The sequence below is a fragment of the Lissotriton vulgaris genome, chromosome 12 (assembly GCF_964263255.1).
Source record: "Lissotriton vulgaris chromosome 12, aLisVul1.2, whole genome shotgun sequence".
In the NCBI taxonomy this organism is placed as follows: Eukaryota; Metazoa; Chordata; class Amphibia; order Caudata; family Salamandridae; genus Lissotriton; species Lissotriton vulgaris.
This window is the reverse complement of record NC_141700.1, coordinates 62,064,053-62,082,501: the sequence shown is the minus strand read 5'-3', so window position 1 is coordinate 62,082,501 and position 18,449 is coordinate 62,064,053. Positions and strand designations below refer to the sequence as shown.

Genomic DNA, 18,449 nt, shown 5'->3' with positions numbered 1-18,449 from the left:
TGCTGCCACCGGTAACCTCCCGCCCCGCTTCCCGCCTCCGTGGGTTTGCCACGCCCCCTTTTCTTTCTGTGCCCTCCCCGCTCCCGCCTCCCAGCTGCTCCTCCCTTCCTCGCACTTCGCCATAAATGGCGACCGTGCGAACATGCAGCGGTTACGCGCAGCGGGTGCGCCGAAGGTAAGCCCGTCAGCGCCCGTCCGCACCTGGACCGCGCCCAGTGCCAGGACCCCTGGCCCTCGCAGACCCCAGCCCAACCGCCGGACGTACGACGCCGCCACCCTCAACGCACTCAACACAGGCCGACTCCCGGAATGCTACCGAGCCACACCGAGACGCACCCACGGACCCTTCAGCTGCCGCTCCTGCGAGTTCACCTGCATCCGGAGCTGCACTACACCCGCACCCGCCAAGACCAAGACGAGCAACAACAGCAGCCACCTGAAGTGCATCCTGCTCAACACCCGCTCCGTCCACAGACACGCCGTCGGGCTCTGGAACCTGCTCGACACCACTTCACCAGACGTCGCCTTCCTCACGGAAACCTGGATGAACGCCTCTTCAGCGCCCGACATCGCAATCGCCATCCCAGACGGCTACAAGATCATCCGAAGGGACCGCATCAACCAGACCGGAGGAGGCATCGCCATCATCCACAGGAACACCATCCACATAACGACCAACGCCGACGAGACCCTGACAACCGCCGAACACCTTCACTTCCAGGTCCACATCAACCCCAAGACCACCCTCAGAGGCATCCTCATCTACAGACCCCCGGGACAACGCACACAATTCAGCGAAGACATCCCCGACTTCATCAGCCCGCACGCCCTCCTCTCCGCTGACTACATCCTCCTCGGGGACCTCAACTTCCACCTGGAGAACAACGACGACCGCAACACCACCACCCTGCTGGACAACCTCGCTAACCTCGGACTCAAGCAGCTGGTGACCACCCCCACCCACTACGCCGGACACACACTCGACCCCGTCTTCTCATCCAGCAAGGACATCGCCTTCAGCCACGCCACCGGACTCCACTGGACGGACCACAGCTGCGTCCACTTCAGCTTCAGAAGGACCACGACCCACCACCACCACCAACAGGTTACACGCAGAAGCTGGAACAAGATCACAGCCGACCAGCTCGCGACTTCCCTGAGCAAGAACCCACCCACCAGCGCAACAAACTCCAGCCAAGCGGCCACCAACCTCACGAAGTGGATCAGCGACTGCGCTGACGACCTCGCCCCCCTGAGGCCCTCAAGCTCGCCACCCGAAAACACCACCAACTCATCCATGCAACCAAGAAAACTGCATTCAAGGAACGACTGGACAACAACGCACACAACAGCAAGGAACTCTTCAACATCGTTAAAGAGCTCTCCAACCCCAACGCCGGAAACAACGACATCACCCCTTCACAAGACCTCTGCAACTCCCTCGCCTCCTACTTCCACAACAAGATCGCGGACATACACAACAGCTTCAACACTCAACCGACGCACGCCACGTCCGAACCAGCGCCCCCCACCACCACCCTCCGCGCCTGGACACAGATCAGCACCGAAGACACCGTCCGCACAATGAACTCCATCCACTCCGGATCTCCGACCGACCCATGCCCTCACCAGGTCTTCAACAAGGCCGATGCTGTCATCGCACCCTACCTGCGGGACATCATCAACACCTCCTTCGACATCGCTACCTTCCCGGAGAGCTGGAAGCACGCCGAACTCAGCGCTCTACTAAAGAAGCCATCAGCCGACCCCACCGACCTCAAGAACTACCGCCCCATCTCGCTGCTCCCGTTCCCTGCAAAAGTCATCGAGAAGACCGTCAACAAGCAGCTGGCCGCCTTCCTCGAGACGAACGGATCCCTAGACCTCTCGCAGTCTGGCTTCCGGGCCAACCACAGCACCGAGACCGCCCTGATCGCAGCCACCGATGACATCCGAGCCCTGCTTGACAACGGAGAAACAGCAGCCCTCATCCTCCTAGACCTCTCCGCGGCCTTCGACACGGTCTGCCAACGCACACTAGTGCAGCGACTCCGCAACGTCGGAATCCAGGAGAAGGCACTGGAGTGGATCATCTCCTTCCTCGCCGGAAGGACACAGAGTTCGCCTCCCCCCGTTCAGATCTGAAGCCACCGAAGTCATCTGCGGCGTTCCTCAAGGCTCCTCGCTCAGTCCAACCCTCTTCAACGTCTACATGAGCCCCCTCGCAGACATCACACGCCAGCACAACCTCAACATCATCTCCTACGCCGACGACACCCAGCTGATCCTCTCCCTCACCAACGACCCCGCCACCGCCAGAGCCAACCTCCACGAAGGGATGAAAGAGGTAGCCGAATGGATGAAGAACAGCCGCCTGAAACTGAACTCGGACAAGACGGAAGTCCTCATCCTGGGATCCTCACCCTCCGCCAGGGACGACTCCTGGTGGCCCCCCGCCCTAGGCAGCGCACCCAAACCAACAGACCACGCACGCAACCTAGGCTTCATCCTGGACTCCTCCCTCTCCATGACCAGACAAGTCAACGCCGTCTCCTCGTCGTGCTTCAACATCCTGCGCATGCTACGCAAGATCTTCCGGTGGATCCCCACCGAGACCAGGAAGACGGTCACCCAGGCCCTCGTCACCAGCCGTCTGGACTACGGCAACTCCCTCTACGCAGGAACCACCGCCAAACTCCAGAAGAGACTTCAGCGGATCCAGAACGCCTCAGCAAGACTCATCCTGGACATCCCCCGTCGCAGCCACATCTCCGAACACCTGAGAGACCTGCACTGGCTCCCGGTCAACAAGAGAATCACCTTCCGTCTCCTCACCCACGCTCACAAAGCCCTACACAACCAAGGACCAGGATACCTCAACAGCCGCCTCAACTTCTACGCTCCCAAACGCCAGCTTTGATCGACCGCCCACGCCCTCGCCGCCGTCCCCCGAATCCGAAGAGCCACCACAGGGGGTCGGTCCTTCTCCTACCTCGCCGCCAAGACATGGAACTCCCTCCCGACCCACCTCCGCCTGACCCAGGACCACCTCGCCTTCAGGAAGCAGCTCAAGACCTGGCTGTTCGAGCAGTAGCAGACCCCCCCCCCCCCCCAGCGCCTTGAGACCCTCTGGGTGAGTAGTGCGCTATATAAATGCTTTGATTGATTGATTGATTGAGAGGAGAGCTGAGGGTTGTAGAGTGCGGTGGCGTATAGTGCTGCAGAGTAGACTGGTGCAGAGTAGAGTGCAGCGGCGTAGAGTGCAACGGCGCACAGAGCAGCAGAGCAGAGTGCAGTGGCGTAAAGAGCAGCAGCATAAAGAAGAGTGGTGCAGAGTAGAGCGCAGTGGCGTAGAGTGAATGCAGTGGTGTAGAGTGCAGTGGTATAGGGTGGTGCAGGAAAGAGCACAGGAGCATATAGTAGAGTGGTGTAATGTGAAATCACATTACATCGGGGTAGCTCGGTAACAGGCTGGCTGTCGGCCAGTGTTGAGTGCGAGGAGGGTGGCGGCGTCATATTTCCGTCGGGTGGGCTGGCTCCGGCGAGGGCCAGGGGTCCTGGCACTGGGCGCGATCCAGGCGCGGACGCTCGCAGCGGGCGCGTAACTGGCCCACCGAAGGCGCACCTAAGGCAAGCCCGTCTGCGCCCGTCCGCGCCTGGATCGTGCCCAGAGCTAGGACCCCTGGCCCTCGCCGCAGTCAGCCCACCCGACGGAAATACGACAACGCCACCCTCCTCGCACTCAATACCGGCCGACAGCCTGCCTGTTATCGAGCTACCCCGAAACGCACCCTTCACCTGCCTTGCCTGCAAATTCACCTGCCCTCGGACCTGCACCGCGCCCGCCAGAACAGGTGCCAACAACAACCACCTTGAATGCATCCTGCTCAACACCTGCTCCGTCCACAAACACGCCGTCAAACTCTGGGACCTCCTTGACACAAGAGCACCGGACGTTGCCTTCCTCACGGAAACCTGGATAAAGGCTTTCTCAGCCCCCGAAATCGCCATAGCCATCCCGGACGGACCGGGTCAACCAAGCCGGAGGTGGCATCGCCATTGTCTACAGAAACACCATCCGCATCACGACCAACACCGACGACACCCTCACCGCCGCCTAGCACCTTCACTTCCAACACCGACCCCAAGACCCCCCTCAGAGGTACAGACCCCCGGGACCACGCACACATTCCAGCGAAGCCTTCGCAGACTTCATCAGCCCGCTTGCTCTCGCCTCCTCCGACTACATCCTCCTAGGGGACCTAAACTTCCACCTGGAGAACAACAAGGACAACAACACCACCTCCCTGCTAGACAACCTCGCCAACCTCGGACTCAAGCAACTGGTCAACACCCCCACCCACTACGCCGGCAACACGCTCGACCCCGTCTTCTCCTCCAGCAACCACATCTCCTTCAGCCACACCACCGAACTTCACTGGACCGATCGCAGCTGCGTCCATTTCCCACCACCACCGGCCGCAACACGCCCCCCCCGGAGATGCTGGAGCAACATCACCACCGACCACCTCACCACCTCCCTGAGCCAAAACCCACCCACCAACACTACGGACCCCAACGAAGTAGCCCGCAACCTCACACAGTGGATCACCGGCTGTGCCAATGCCCTTGCACCACTGAAGACCCCTCCAAAAAACCCCGAAAGCAAGAAAGTCTCATGGTTCACCAGCGACCTCAAAGACTCCAAGAAATCCTGTCCTGCCCTCGAGAAAGCCTGGCGCCACGACCAGTCAACGGAAAACATGACAGCCCTCAAGAACGCCATCCACAACCACCAACAGGTCATCTGTCAGAGAACGACTGGACAACAACACCCACAACAGCAAGGAACTCTTCAGCATTGTTAAAGAGCTCTCCAACCCCAACGCCAGCAACAACGACATCACACCATCGCAAGACCTCTGCGACTCACTCGCCACGTTCTTCCACCGCAAGATCGCCGATATACATGACAGCTTCGGCGCTCAGACCATGTACCCAACCACCGAGCCAGCGCCCACCACCACCCTCTGCACCTGGAACCCCGTCAGCACGGAAGACACCACCCTCATGATGAACACCATCCACTCAGGCTCCCCAGAGGACCCCTGCCCACACCACATCTTCAACAAAGCTGACACCATAATCGCACCCAAACTCCGGGACATCATTAACAACTCCTTTGCATCCGCCACCTTCCCTGAGAGCTGGAAGCATGCAGAGATCAGCGCCCTCCTGAAGAAACCCACCGCAGACCCCACAGACCTCAAGAACTTCTGCCCCATCTCGCTCCTCCCCTTTCACGCAAACGTCATCGAGAAAACCGTCAACATTCAGCTGACCGCCTTCCTCGAGACGAACGGCTCCCTCAACCCATCATAGTCCGGATTCCGAGCAAACCACAGCACCGAGGCCGCCCTCATCGCAGCCACCGACGACATCAGGACCCTGCTTGACACGGGGAAACTGCCGCCCTCATCCTCCTCGACCTATCGGCTGCTTTCGACATGGTCTGCCACCGCACCCCGTCAATCCGCCTCCACCACGCCGGGATCCATGGAAAGGCCCTGGAATCGATCACCTCCTTCCTCTCCGACAGAACCCAAAGAGTCCGTCTCCCGCCCTTCCGCGCAGCGGCCACCAAGATCATCTGCGGCGTACCCCAAGGCTCCTCGCTCAGCCCCACCCTCTTCAATGTCTACATGAGCCCCCTCGCAGCCATCGCATGCAAGCACAACCTCAACATCATCTCCTACGGAGACGACACCCAACTGATCCTCTCCCTCACCAACGACCCCGCCACCGCCAAAGCCAGCTTCCAGGAAGGAATGAAAGACGTTGCGGAATGGATGAAGCTCAGCCGTCTGTAACGGAACTCAGACAAGACGGAAGTCCTCATCCTCGGCCCATCCACCTCCGCCTGGGACGACTCCTGGTGGCCCCCTGCACTGGTCACCGCCCCCAAGCCCACGGACCACGCACGCAACCCGGGATTCATCCTTGACTCCTCCCTCATGATGACCAGGCAAGTCAACGCCGTTACATCTTCCTGCTTCAACACCCTCCGCATGCTCCGGAAGATCTTCCGTTGGATCCCCACTGGAACAAGGAAGACGGTCACCCAGGCCCTCGTCACCAGCCGACTGGACTACAGGAACGCCCTATACGCTGGGACCACTGCCAAACAACAGAAAAGACTCCAGCGCATACAGAACGCATCTGCACGACTCGTCCTGGACATCCCCTGACACAGCCACATCTCTGCCCACCTGAGAGAACTGAACTGGCTCCCTGTCAGCAAGAAGATCACGTTCAGACTCCTCACCCACGCACACAAGGCTCTCCACGACATGGGCCCCGAATACCCTAACAACTGCCTCACGTTCTACACACCTTCCCGCCAGCTCCGCTCCGCCAGCCTCGCCCTCGCCACCGTCCCACGGATCCGCAGAACCACCACCGGAGGAAGATCTTTCACCTACCTGGCAGCCAAGACGTGGAACACCCTCTTCACCCACCTACGACTGACCCAGGACCATCTCTCCTTCAGGAAGCACCTCAAGACCTGGCTTTTCAAGCAGTAGCGGCACCCCCCTCCCAGCACCTTGAGACCCTCGCGGGTGAGTAGCGCGCTCTACAAACGTTCCTGATTGATTGAGTAGAATGCAGTGGCACACAATGTTGTAGAGTGCAGTGGCATAGAGTACAAAGTAGGGGGGTGAGAGGGAAAAGAAGTCACATCAATGGGCATATGAAATAAAAACATAAGCATTCATATGGAGCGCTTGAACACAAAGAAAATGTAGCTCCAACAATGGGAGCAGTGGATCGACACAACTACTAGGTCCATGCTGCAGGGGATGGCCAAACAGAAGAAGAAGACCCGGCACTTGCATGCCTTGACAAACAAATACAAAATAAATTAGAGTAACGCTGAAACTAACAAGTGGTACGCTTTGGGCGAGCTGTAAGCCCACTGTGTGTAAGCAACATGCCTGGCTGTCTAGGCGAAACCAAAAAAAGTTTCCACAGCATCCACTTCTGTAGTTACACTTTTTTGTATAGAGTAGCGGTTTGAAGTTCTATTCCCCTCAGTATTATAGGGTGTCTTGAAATGCAGACTGGTAGAACTTCAGAGGTTGGGGTGTGTATTTTGGGTTTTGCAACCTTCCAACAAATTTGTGAGTGTGATCAACTGGTCTTGTGTTTCAGCTACAGGGAGCGACCTTGCCCACTTCCTGAAACTTCCAAAGAACTAATTCAATATGAACAGACTAATCCTTTGCTTGTGCGTATGATTTTGAAACCACCCTACATTGACAGCAGGCTCCTAGCAACACTCATTTCCCATCTTGGTGATAATAAAATACATTATCCAGATGAAACCGTGACCTTATCTCTTCCATTCGCACAACTGCTCCTGCTGACACCTTATGACCTTTGTGCCCACTAACCAAATAACCCTTATGCTAATCAGTTTAACAGACTAGAATCAAAACAGTCAACAAATTCCTACTACACAGCTTCCCTTCCTCCCCCCACTCCTGCTTCCCAACTGCCTCCCCTCCACTGTTCTCCATCCAGGTCAAACGAAGAAGGTCTCCGGTACTGATGCAGCCTTAAGAGAAAAACTCCCCGAGGAAACAATCTCTAAAACAGTTCAAATTAGGTTCAACATAGGTTTTCACTTTCAAAACAGCCGCACCTGGGGAAAAAAATGCTCTCCACCACGTAGAAATCCTGCATCAAGACATCTCTCTCAGGCTTGGAGCTTAGGTTCCCAACGGTGTATCCAATGCCTAACTGGATGGCCCCTTTCAGCGTGGATGAAGTAGTCTGACAAAAGAAAAAAGAAGAACCACAGTTTGTCATTGAACTCACGATGTCATCGGACATTATCACTACTGCAGTCAGTTTAAGGACTTTTGGCTGCTGACAGGGATCTAATGGTAAGAGGAATTATAAAACAAAGGAGGACTAGAATGTACATGAATTGGAGATGATTTTACCACCTGGCCCAGTGCCACAAAAGACTGACAGAGATGAGGCATAACAAGTGACTGCTCGCATGGGACCAACCTTCCCATCAGAGGAATCAGCATGTCAGGAAATCTTAAATTTTCCCATGAGCAATTCAGTCTATGGTGAGGTGACGGGGCATGGAAAAAACAGGAAACTTAACTAGCTTCCAAGGCAGAGAATCAAAACTACAGTTAGACTATGACCTTTAAGTTCTGGGTTCTGGATAAGCTGGCCGAAATCAGCAGCCAAAAAACTAACTGGATGAATTAGCTTACAGTCTTATTCTTTCCCTCCCCTCGTGGGGCATCAAAACACATTAAAGAAAAGTAAATTAAACTGAAAAGAAAATAGGTGGGCCTTCATGCAAAGATTAAGCAGAAAATACTTTAAAAAAATTCAGAATTTAGGAGTAATTAACTGGTGTGCAGAGATTTTGTGTTTATATGAACACTTCCTCCCAGGGCCATGATAGTTTAAATCACCCGTGTCATTAGCTTTGCAGGTCCAGAGCCCTTAGGGTTGGTCAACCTGCAAAATGGAAAGGCCAAAAGCAAGAATATCTATCCTCTGCAACTTTCTCTTACTATCTTTTTCCCACGAGAGACCAACCCCTCCAGCTCAGTCTGAAGGCCCCATAACACAGTGGCGACCACGCAGGGGTTTACTACTACACAGCTGGTTCTGTTTCCTGCCAGAAAGATCCAGAAGGAAAAGTATTGAAAGTCTGATTAGCTGAATGACAGGGCATGGTGCAAAGGATTCCACCCAATTCTGAGGATTAAAATGTACTGTTTTGACGATAGCCTGGAAATAAAAATAAACAAATATGACGAGTAAGCGAGCCTAAGTGTGAAGTTCAGTGTTATCCTTGATTTCTCAGTACTATTGCTCCCCTACATGCATAAGAGCCATTTCTTGTGATTTAAAAAAAGAAAATTAACAATTTCCTAGCATGCAATGGGCCTCCCATTAAAGGAAGTTATCACTGGTACTTTGCTGTCCCTCTAGTGCTATGGATGAAGGATGGGGAAACACACAGAAATAACGGTACCTTCTTGTACGTAGTTTCTCCCGAGGCATCAACACCACGGTGCCCAATTTTCTTCCCTGAGCCAGGCTGGCCTGATAAAGACGGGACCTAGGAGGGTAGAGAGGGAGATGTAACCACACTGCATGGCCCAGCCTGAGCAGTAAGAGAGTCAAGCCAACATCATAAGGTGGGAGGGAGTGTTTGCCAGTGGTGCTTGGGTACAATCCAGCATTTAGAGAAAAGCTGTGGCTTATCAGGTACGCTGCTGCTATAAGATCCTGTGAGACCAGAGTTTTAATCCTGGCTTTTTCAACTAACCACACTGTGTGACCTTCTACAATTCTGTTGCATGTACCTCGTGCTTTAATCTAGAAGGAGATGCTGCTGTATCTACTACAACTGACGTAACTGATCAGCCACAGCGCTCCCCCCTTCCCCCAGTTCAGGATTGTATATGGGGTGGGATGAACTCGTGGAGTTTCACTTTGTGGAATTTCGTGGAATTACATAAAAACTCAAGCGAGATTCCGTAGAGTTCAATGAGCAGGCCGGAATTCGGAACGTTGCGCGGCTTGAGCTGATTTTAAGCGCCAGGAGCTTGTTCCATGCTGTAAATTTAGTGCAAACAGCACCACTTGGCGCACCAGAGGGTGCTGCTTCTTTGTGCTGCTCAATTACTAGAGCAGCAGCTTTCTCAACGAGAATGATTGCGACCTGCCGCGACCACCGCGTTGAGAAAATCTCGCTGGGTGGCATTCTAGTGCCTGAAAATTGCGCTATGGGATGAAAATTCTCACTCGCCAACTTAAAGTTCGCAAGCTGCGGGCAAAGAAAAACTCTGCCACGCAGTAGTTAACCGAGTTTTGCCAGAGCTTCATGTCACAAGCATAACGTGGAGTGGGCAAAAATCCGTGAAATCTGCTGGTGAAGCAGAGTTGACTGCGCACCCCTAGATTGTACCAAAGAGGCAACAGTACTTGCAAGCACTCATTCTCATTCCCTTTGAATCCTAGCTTCATCGACTGACCACGCTGTGACCTTGTACAAATCTGCTGTGTGTGCTCGTGCTGCTATCTACCAGGAGTTGCAGCACTAAAATGGCTAACCTCCAGTATACAACTCCATATAGGGTCAATGACTTCACAGGAGCTCTGATGTCGCGATGCACTGGCTGGAAGGAGTAACTTTACGCAACCCTCGCATGAGTTGCACTTATAAATAACACGGCCGCCAACGGCCTGGTGCTGCCCAGGGGTCATCCAACGCACATCACAAGAGCACAGGATGGGCTGGGGCAGAGCAAGCTGCGCTCAACCTGCCCCTCCCAAAGTTCATGGGTTTTAATCATGCACAGGGTGGGGGCGTCCTCCACTGAAGTCACAGACAGGGCGATTCCATTTCCTCCAGCCCAGCCCCCGACGGACTATGCACAACCGTGGCTCGAAAAGGCAATAATAGACCAAGGGGAGAGAAGAAAATCTACGGCACAAAATCCTGGCACGGACAGGAACAAAACAAGCCCTCCAGCAGAACATGTGCAGCTGCACGCACTGGTACAGGGCTCAAAATAGACCTCAATTAACACAATGTGCACGGAGGAACCTGATTTGCATTTGTGAAAGTCTGAAAGGAAATTAAGTTTCCTTCATCGCAGCAGAACAGGAGGAAGTAGGAAACCGAAACACAAGGAGGGAAAGGTGGGGGCGGGGTGCCAGAGGAAGGGGGTGATGGAGGTGCAGGTGGCGAGAAGCAGCTTCTGGACGCCAGAGGTAGATTAAGTCAGATTTAGTCCACTACAGAAAGGGCTGCTTTCGGCTTCATTTTCCACCACGTTATCGGGGTGGGCGGTGAATCCATGGTGCCTGGCCAGCCTCAGACTGGATGAATTCTCGCCAGTTTGATCGTCAATACTATGAGGGGCACTGAGGGACTGAAAGGCTGAGGCACAGCGGTCATTAACGCAGCAAGTGCAGTGGCACCGGGGCGCAGAGTGTGAGTGGTCCACTGCACCCAAATTTATGGCTGTCTTTTACTACCCAAAAGGATCAGGGAGTCCTTGCTTGCATTAGGGCCCATGGCAGGCACCCTTGCTAAGCCACTGGTGGGAGGCATGCATTTCACATAAAAAAGAAAGATATTACACTAAGAAGCAGGCTGCCATGACATCACAAACTCTACATCTGCGAGGATCTATGAGCCACAAGGCATAATCGAAGCAGATACTGGATTTTTTAGTCCTATTTGGCAAGGTTAGCCAAATTCAACCATTAAAAATGATACCTTTGCCTTTCAGTTACCATCTTCTCTTCCATCACTCAAAAAACCTAAACCACCATCGTCAGCGCTGGTAGTCCTCTCAAGCATACTCCGCTAATTCACATTGCCACCAAGTATATATACATTGGAAGTCTAGCACATATGACCAGGAAACCAAGCTTTCAACAACAAATACCCAGAGTGCAGGGCAACAGGGTTCACCAGTCATACTACTTGTCTGTGAACCTTTCAGCCTTTCGTAAGGCTCACAACGTTTTAGGATCTCTCATCATGTGGGTTACTCACCTCAGAAAGAGCAGACTTCTTGCTTGTCAAATCTGAGGAGACAAAGGATAGAGTTTAGCATGGAAAAAGATATAGGCCAAAACAGGTTGTATAACGTCTGTCAAGTAACATCAAAGTTTGGTACATGAGATCTTCACACGATCACCACCTATCCACGAATAACTGAAATCTCGCTGATACTTTGCCTTCTGGCGATGTGTTTTAACACTCCAGTGCACAAGATCCCCCTATCAGAGTATATATTTGAGACCTCTTCTCTTTATAGTCAAGCAAGCAGTGGGCAGTGAACCAATTATTGCAATCGTCTTTGTACATTTTGTATGGTATTTTTACACTTTAAGTATATGTAAATGTAAGTAATGGTTTCTTTTCTACAGGATTACAAGATGCAGAATATTGTGTAACGTCTTTTACTTAATTCGTATAAATGGCTTACATTACACTTAAATGAACTTACTACTACAAACGTCACCCTGTCAGTGCCCAGTATGGGGGGGGGGGGGGGGGGGGGAGGTGTGGGGGTGAAAGCAATGATGAAAAAATTAAGTGAAGACCTTTCTGCCCAGCAGTATGGACATGAAGAGAACCCAATTGGCCACTCTAGACCGCGGAAGAGTACACACCACACTACCACAACCTACCTATGAGAGCATTTAAAGTGAACAGACTGAAAACGTCGGAATGCTTGAATATATTCCTTCTTGCCAATATCTCACATCTGCGTTCCACTTTTACGGTTATAATGCCTAACAATTTTTTACTTGGGTACGCAGTGTATGAATAGTTTTTCAGCATTTTTACAGGACTGGGCTATCCCTCAACGTTCCTCATAAAAAAATATACCAAATTTAACAGTACAAAGATTTACTTCAGGAACAGAACATAATACATTTATTTCTGTAACCAGAATAATCCTCTGTGCTACTGAGAACAAACACACCAAACATAGCCCACTGAAGGTCCACATCAGTTATAGTAAAATGATTTTCTGGAACTAGAGAAATACCCTGCCTATTTTATTTAAAAAAAACACAACACACATAGCCCTAATGAAGATGTGCATCAGTAGTATTACAAATCAGTTGCTGAATCCACAGTAATCTTCTGCATAACTTTAAAAAATCCTATCAGACATAGTCCTACTGAAGACGAGCATCAGTAACAGTACAAATTAGATTAAGGAACCAGGGTAATCCTAGGTGTTGCGTATACCGCAGCTTTGGGTCACCTAGTAGGAAATATTCACCCAAGATTTGCACAAATGGGCCTGGAAAGCAACCAATTCACAATGTTCACAGTTTTCCTCTCCTCTCAGTCTGTTCTAAGATATAACCGTTTTGTTCATGAATTGAAAACTGCACAAGAGCAGACACGAGAAACTTTTCTGCAGGTAATATTGCAGACAAACACCTAAAAAAAGAGTACGTCTTAGCATTCACTCTCTTTAGTCATTAAAAATACATTAGGATCACAGTACCTCTATGTGCTCCCCATTAATAGTTTCTGGGTTGACCCTGCAGGCATTAGTAATATTGTAAATGCATTTTTGGAACACACATAACTACCCCAGATCCTCGTTTGTCACACCTGAATATACGTGACTTAAGTCTATCAATAGCTATATTCGAACATTAGATAATGATCATAAAAGCTAGTACAATCTATTCAAACATAATAAATAATACAATCTGACAAAGCAATCGTCATTGTTATAAAATGATAAACGCAGCATATTTACTAAGTATATAACAAAGCGGCTAACACAAAATTAAAAATAAGCCACACCTGCCAGATTCAGACAAGTAGAAGTTTCCTAGTACGGAGGGCATGTTTGACAAAAATGCTAACACTAAAGCAGACCTCCGATGCATTGAGCTTTTTGAACTACAAAGCAGATCTGCACCCGACAGACCCAAATACCGAAAGAATGGAATTAAACATTTCTTCGTTAAATAGCAATAAATTGACAAAAAAAGAAAAGTGGAGCAGACTGCGGGGCTCTCTCATCGCAAGGACATACAAGAATTCTACAAGAATCATACTGTCCTAAGGGAAAGCAAAGATGACATCTAATTATCCTGAATCTAAATCTAGTTAAAAGTTTCCTATCCCACGTATTTGTCACAAGGTCAAGATACGGCTCCAGGCTTGGAAAGGTTTGGAACAAAGTATATTCTTGCTTTTTAGACTTAATTAACTCCACCGGCTCCATTTCCCACTGTCTGAAATCCATAAATGACTTTCTGATTCAAAATTCATCTATTTTAGGTAACTCTTGTGGCTTGGAAAAGATTGTCAGTCAGGTCAGTTATACACGTCCACTTAATATAATCAAACCAAGGGATCCACTAACTCACATCGCAAGGCAGCCATCTATAATCTCTTTATTAACAAGGTGTGGTGGTTACACCGGATTGAGTATCATAATAATATGGGGGCCAGAATAATCAGGTCTTCTACATAACCAAGTACAAGCTCCTGGTGGATGGCATAGGTAGAACAACTTGGTGGTAGGCTTTAAAGGCACCTGCAGACTCTTCACAGCCTGCAAGCCACTAACTTTGTTATACCACAGAGTCCTGAGCTATAGGTTAAAACAGGTATACATTTTCTTGTGTACACTTCCGGAAGGGAGGCAATCAACAGAATTCATAAAGTGTCATCTTTTTTTCCCAATCCATGGGGACCATGGTGTCCTGCGAATCAAAGGTTAACTCCAAAATATCAAAACTCATTGGTTTGCCCTAGGTAATCAAAACCAGTATTTTAGAATTATTGGGCTTGCAAACAATAACAAAAGGTTTTACCTGGGTTAATTTCCCAATTCAACATGGCTAATTATTCAGTAAAGGTATCCAACAAGGTTTTTAGCCCACTGGACGTTCCAGACAATAAAACGGTACTGTCCACATTTATTAGACAGAGACAGCCCGTTCTTAATAATTGACATATCACAACCCTTAGTGGCCAAAACTCCATGTTCACTGTTAACATATAATAATAAGAGAATTAGCGCAAGGACAAAGCCCTGTCGGGACCCCGAGCCAGTCTGAACAACTCTGCACACTCTCCATTTAAGCCAACAGGAAACCTACAAGTCCCTTTTTGACCCCCACAGACTCCAATATAGACCAAAGCCAAACCACACTTTCCAAGGTGGGTGTCGGGGCAAGTTAAAGTAGTCGTATTATTTCAGAAAAAAATCCAATAAGCCGGATTAATTGTGATAGTTATTTTTATAAGTGTTGTCACTCATTAAAGAATATCTGAGTGGGTGTGCAAATAAGTGACAGACAGCCAACACGTGTTTCGCCCCATGAGATGGCCATCCAGCCTAGGGCTTCCTCAGGACGTAGTGAAGTATCTAAGAGACTTGTGTCGTCGTGGAGACAATTATGGTCCTTGGTCGATCTTGAGAAATCTTGGCGTAATGCCTACCGGTCTGTCTGATTCGAATAGTTGCATCGGTCACCTAACCACACTTTAGAAGGCACTCAAGAGGTCCAATAAAGGTTAGTTAGATGGATCTTTGCTTCGCAATGGTATATTTGCCTATCAGAAGGTGTAAATGAAAGGCACTATTTCATCGTCCACAGCCCATCTCTGAACTCATATTGTAACTTGGAGAGAACACCAGTTTCAGCAATCCATGAAGTTAAAATAATCTTACCTATGACCGTCATCGTGGAATCTAAGTGAAAAATCAGTCGGTATCAACTAGGGTTCCGACAATTCCCATTTTAGAACACAGACGCAATAATGGCTGTACTCAAAGTTTGGGGGAAGTCCAGATTTGAAAGCCAGGTCAAAACAATTAGTGAGGGTGGGGGGCACAGGTCATGGTTAAGTTCTAACGATCCATCAGAACCCCATCTGGCCAGGGGCTTTATTTGAGAGGCTAAGATTTATGGCCTCCATCACCTCCTCCAGTGAAAATCCAGTATCAAGAGGAAAGTTAGGCAAAGTTTGATCTATTACCTTGGAGAAAAGAACTGAAGTCAGCGCACCTCTGTGGTGCCTATATAGGTACCATAACGTCACTTCCAGCACAGACGACGCACGCGGACCCAATCTATACCACCTACCGGCATGCAGGGGTACTGCTCATGAAAAATCTTCCGGATCCAGTATGATGCCTGGGAAATTCAAAGGTAGGGAATCTGCAGCTAGAAGTCTCTATCAGATGTGTCAGAATGGTAGATCTTACTGAAATGAGCCAGTCACTGGTCAGAGCCTATGTTCTTACTCAATCCAATGTTACCATTATTTCATAGCTTATTATTATTATCAACAGTATGCCGGAACAGCCTGGCGTCTTTTGCCTTGCAAGTTGTAGTCCATTTGTTCCAGATATCATACTGAAAATCTAATTTACTTTTATGCAGAGCCTGCTCATATTCTCTTCTGCGACTAGGAATTATGGCTGTATTTCTTCAATATGCATGTAAGGCATTGCGTAATTGGGTACCCGCTTTTCTACAGGCACCATCAAAAGAGGATTGGTGACTTTCTAACCGGACCCTCTGTGGCTTCATTAAAAGAGCCCTAATGGCGTGACCTAAAAGTATAAAATCCTCAATGGTGCTCAGAGTGTCTGACTCAAAAGTGAGGCATTTCACCAACCACAAATGCAAAGCTTATACTTATTGTCGTCCAAATCTGCTGTTCTCCAAACTAATCGGTGCCCATTTTCTTTGGTAGCAAAGTCCCTATTGCCCACTACAATTTTATTTTACCTTCCTTCAGGGATTGCTAAAGAGATAATAAGTGGATAATGATTACTGCAAATATTGGGCTGAATTGACCCCTCCACTATTCAGTTTAATAGATGCCTTCAAACGAAGGTATAATCAATTACAGACTGACCGCTTTCATCAAAAAAATGTAGCAGTACCAGGATATGAGGGGTCAACTAACTATGGCATTACAGAGATCACAATTCAACAGATGAGGATACAACAGAAAGCCCCTTTCAAACTAGCAACTTTTCTTCAGAATTCCAATCCTCAAACATACATGCATCACCGGCTAATGAAGTATTCCTAGTTTGGCATTACAATCTCCAGCGAGTTAAATTAAACCCATTGTCCAGCTTGGCATATCTATTAGCAAGCAGATCTATTAAATCAAAAAGTAGAAAATAATTTAGATTGATGCTAGTTGCAAAACTGTTGTAAAAAGGATCACCACCATATAAAATTATTATTGCACGCCAAATGAAAGATCTGGGAGAGATCACAATTAGTGGGAATTCGGCATGTTGTGCAGCCCAAAGTTGTCTTAAGCATGACTTTAAACCAGCGCTGTAAATGAGGGAATAGCAGGGGCTATAGAATATGACAAAAAAACCTCACTGGTGGACCACGTTTTCTGTAGCAAAATTACATATCGTGACAACTTAATCAAGCCAACTTTCTATACTCAGTAGTCCTGGGACCACACAAGACTTAATACTCTCATTAGCCACCGGCAATCCCCCAAGTCAATCATTTTCAGGCCTATCTGTTAGAGTTGAATACAGACTATGGGGGGGGGGGGGGCTGGAGTGTCCACAAAAGGATGAGCAGGGTAACTTTTGCTGTATGTCAAGTCCCATAAGGGTGGCCTCAAGTCTCTTTAAAAGAAACCTAGGGGTTAAAACTTTATTGGGCCTGGGCTTGTCAAACCGGAGTAGGACGAATAGTTCAGTTCACCTGCTACATTAAGATTTCTAAAATTGACAATTATACAATCACCTTTGAAATGGGTCACACCCAACCCAGAACTAAAATGTAGGTACAGGCAGCTGGAGGTAAATGACATACAGGAGTAATATTGGAGCCTGTGCTACTTAGAGCTTGCATCATAAGGGACTGAGGATGCATTTTTCTTTTGCCTGAAACTTCCTCATATCCTCTGTCTGATTGATCACTGCCACGGAAGAGTTGAATTTACTATTAGAAATAACACCTATCGAATTCCCATTTCCCTTTCCCCATGATCACACATTCAGTTGGGATAATCTCTTTCAAGACTGGGTTATCAGTTATAGACACAGCCAAAGGATTAGCAATTTCTCCTTCCTGGACCCATAAAAAGCAGTTGCATTTCAATGGAGCAAAGACAATTATGTAGTGGACGTAAACAGCTGTCCAGAATGCTTTAATTTTTCACTAATCAGCACAACAATGTCATTCTTAAGGATTTCAAATGTATGTATATAAGTAGACTGAATATAGGCTGTTTCTTTAGGCGTATCACAGTACCTTTGATTGGGCCGCTGATTCTTGTGTTTTACCTCAAGTGCTGTATCTAGTGGAGGTGTGGTGTAAGGGGGAGTGTACGAGCCAGTGTTAGTGTCATTAGCCCCATCCGGCCCAGAGCCAGGGGACTGAGCGCCCGTAGAGAAGGTAGGTAGGTTGGCAGGTGAAGGAGGTAATTCAAGGGTTTCTGCAGGACGAAAGTCAGTCTTTCTAGTATTGTATTTCATTATCTATGACCCACAATGGCCCGAACAAAAACAACCTTCCAGAGTTGTAGTGTCTCTGTTTATGTATGGTGAGCCTCAACTTACTTTTTCTTTTAATGGCCCCTATAAGATAAACACCAGCTATGCAGGGACAAACTAAGTCAACCAGCCCCCTATTGTTGAAGCAGCTCATTGCTGAGATAAACAAGCATCCATAAACAGTACCTTAAAAAGGTGATCATATAAATTGTAGGAGGTCAACGAGCGGTGGACTAGCCTGGCTTCCTCTAGGCGAAGGATGATCTGCTCTTCAATAAATCAATCAAATAGTAATTCTAGAGCGAGGCTCATCACCCAAAAGGGGATCAAGGCGCTGCTGGTCTTACT

The 18,449-nt window shown here is 49.1% G+C and overlaps 1 protein-coding gene across 2 annotated transcripts in view; it reads right to left on the bottom strand.

Moving 5' to 3' along the window:
• Positions 1–18,449, bottom strand: part of PIP5K1C (phosphatidylinositol-4-phosphate 5-kinase type 1 gamma) — a 185,991-nt gene that overhangs the window by 109,889 nt on the left and 57,653 nt on the right. For both annotated transcript variants that reach the window (XM_086947109.1, XM_086947108.1), the window contains exons 2-4: positions 11,615–11,646; positions 9,074–9,160; positions 7,706–7,836 (exon numbers count right to left, since the gene is read on the bottom strand). In XM_086947109.1, coding sequence (XP_086803235.1) covers positions 7,706–7,836; positions 9,074–9,160; positions 11,615–11,646 — 250 coding nt within the window. The remainder of the gene's footprint in view (positions 1–7,705; positions 7,837–9,073; positions 9,161–11,614; positions 11,647–18,449) is intronic.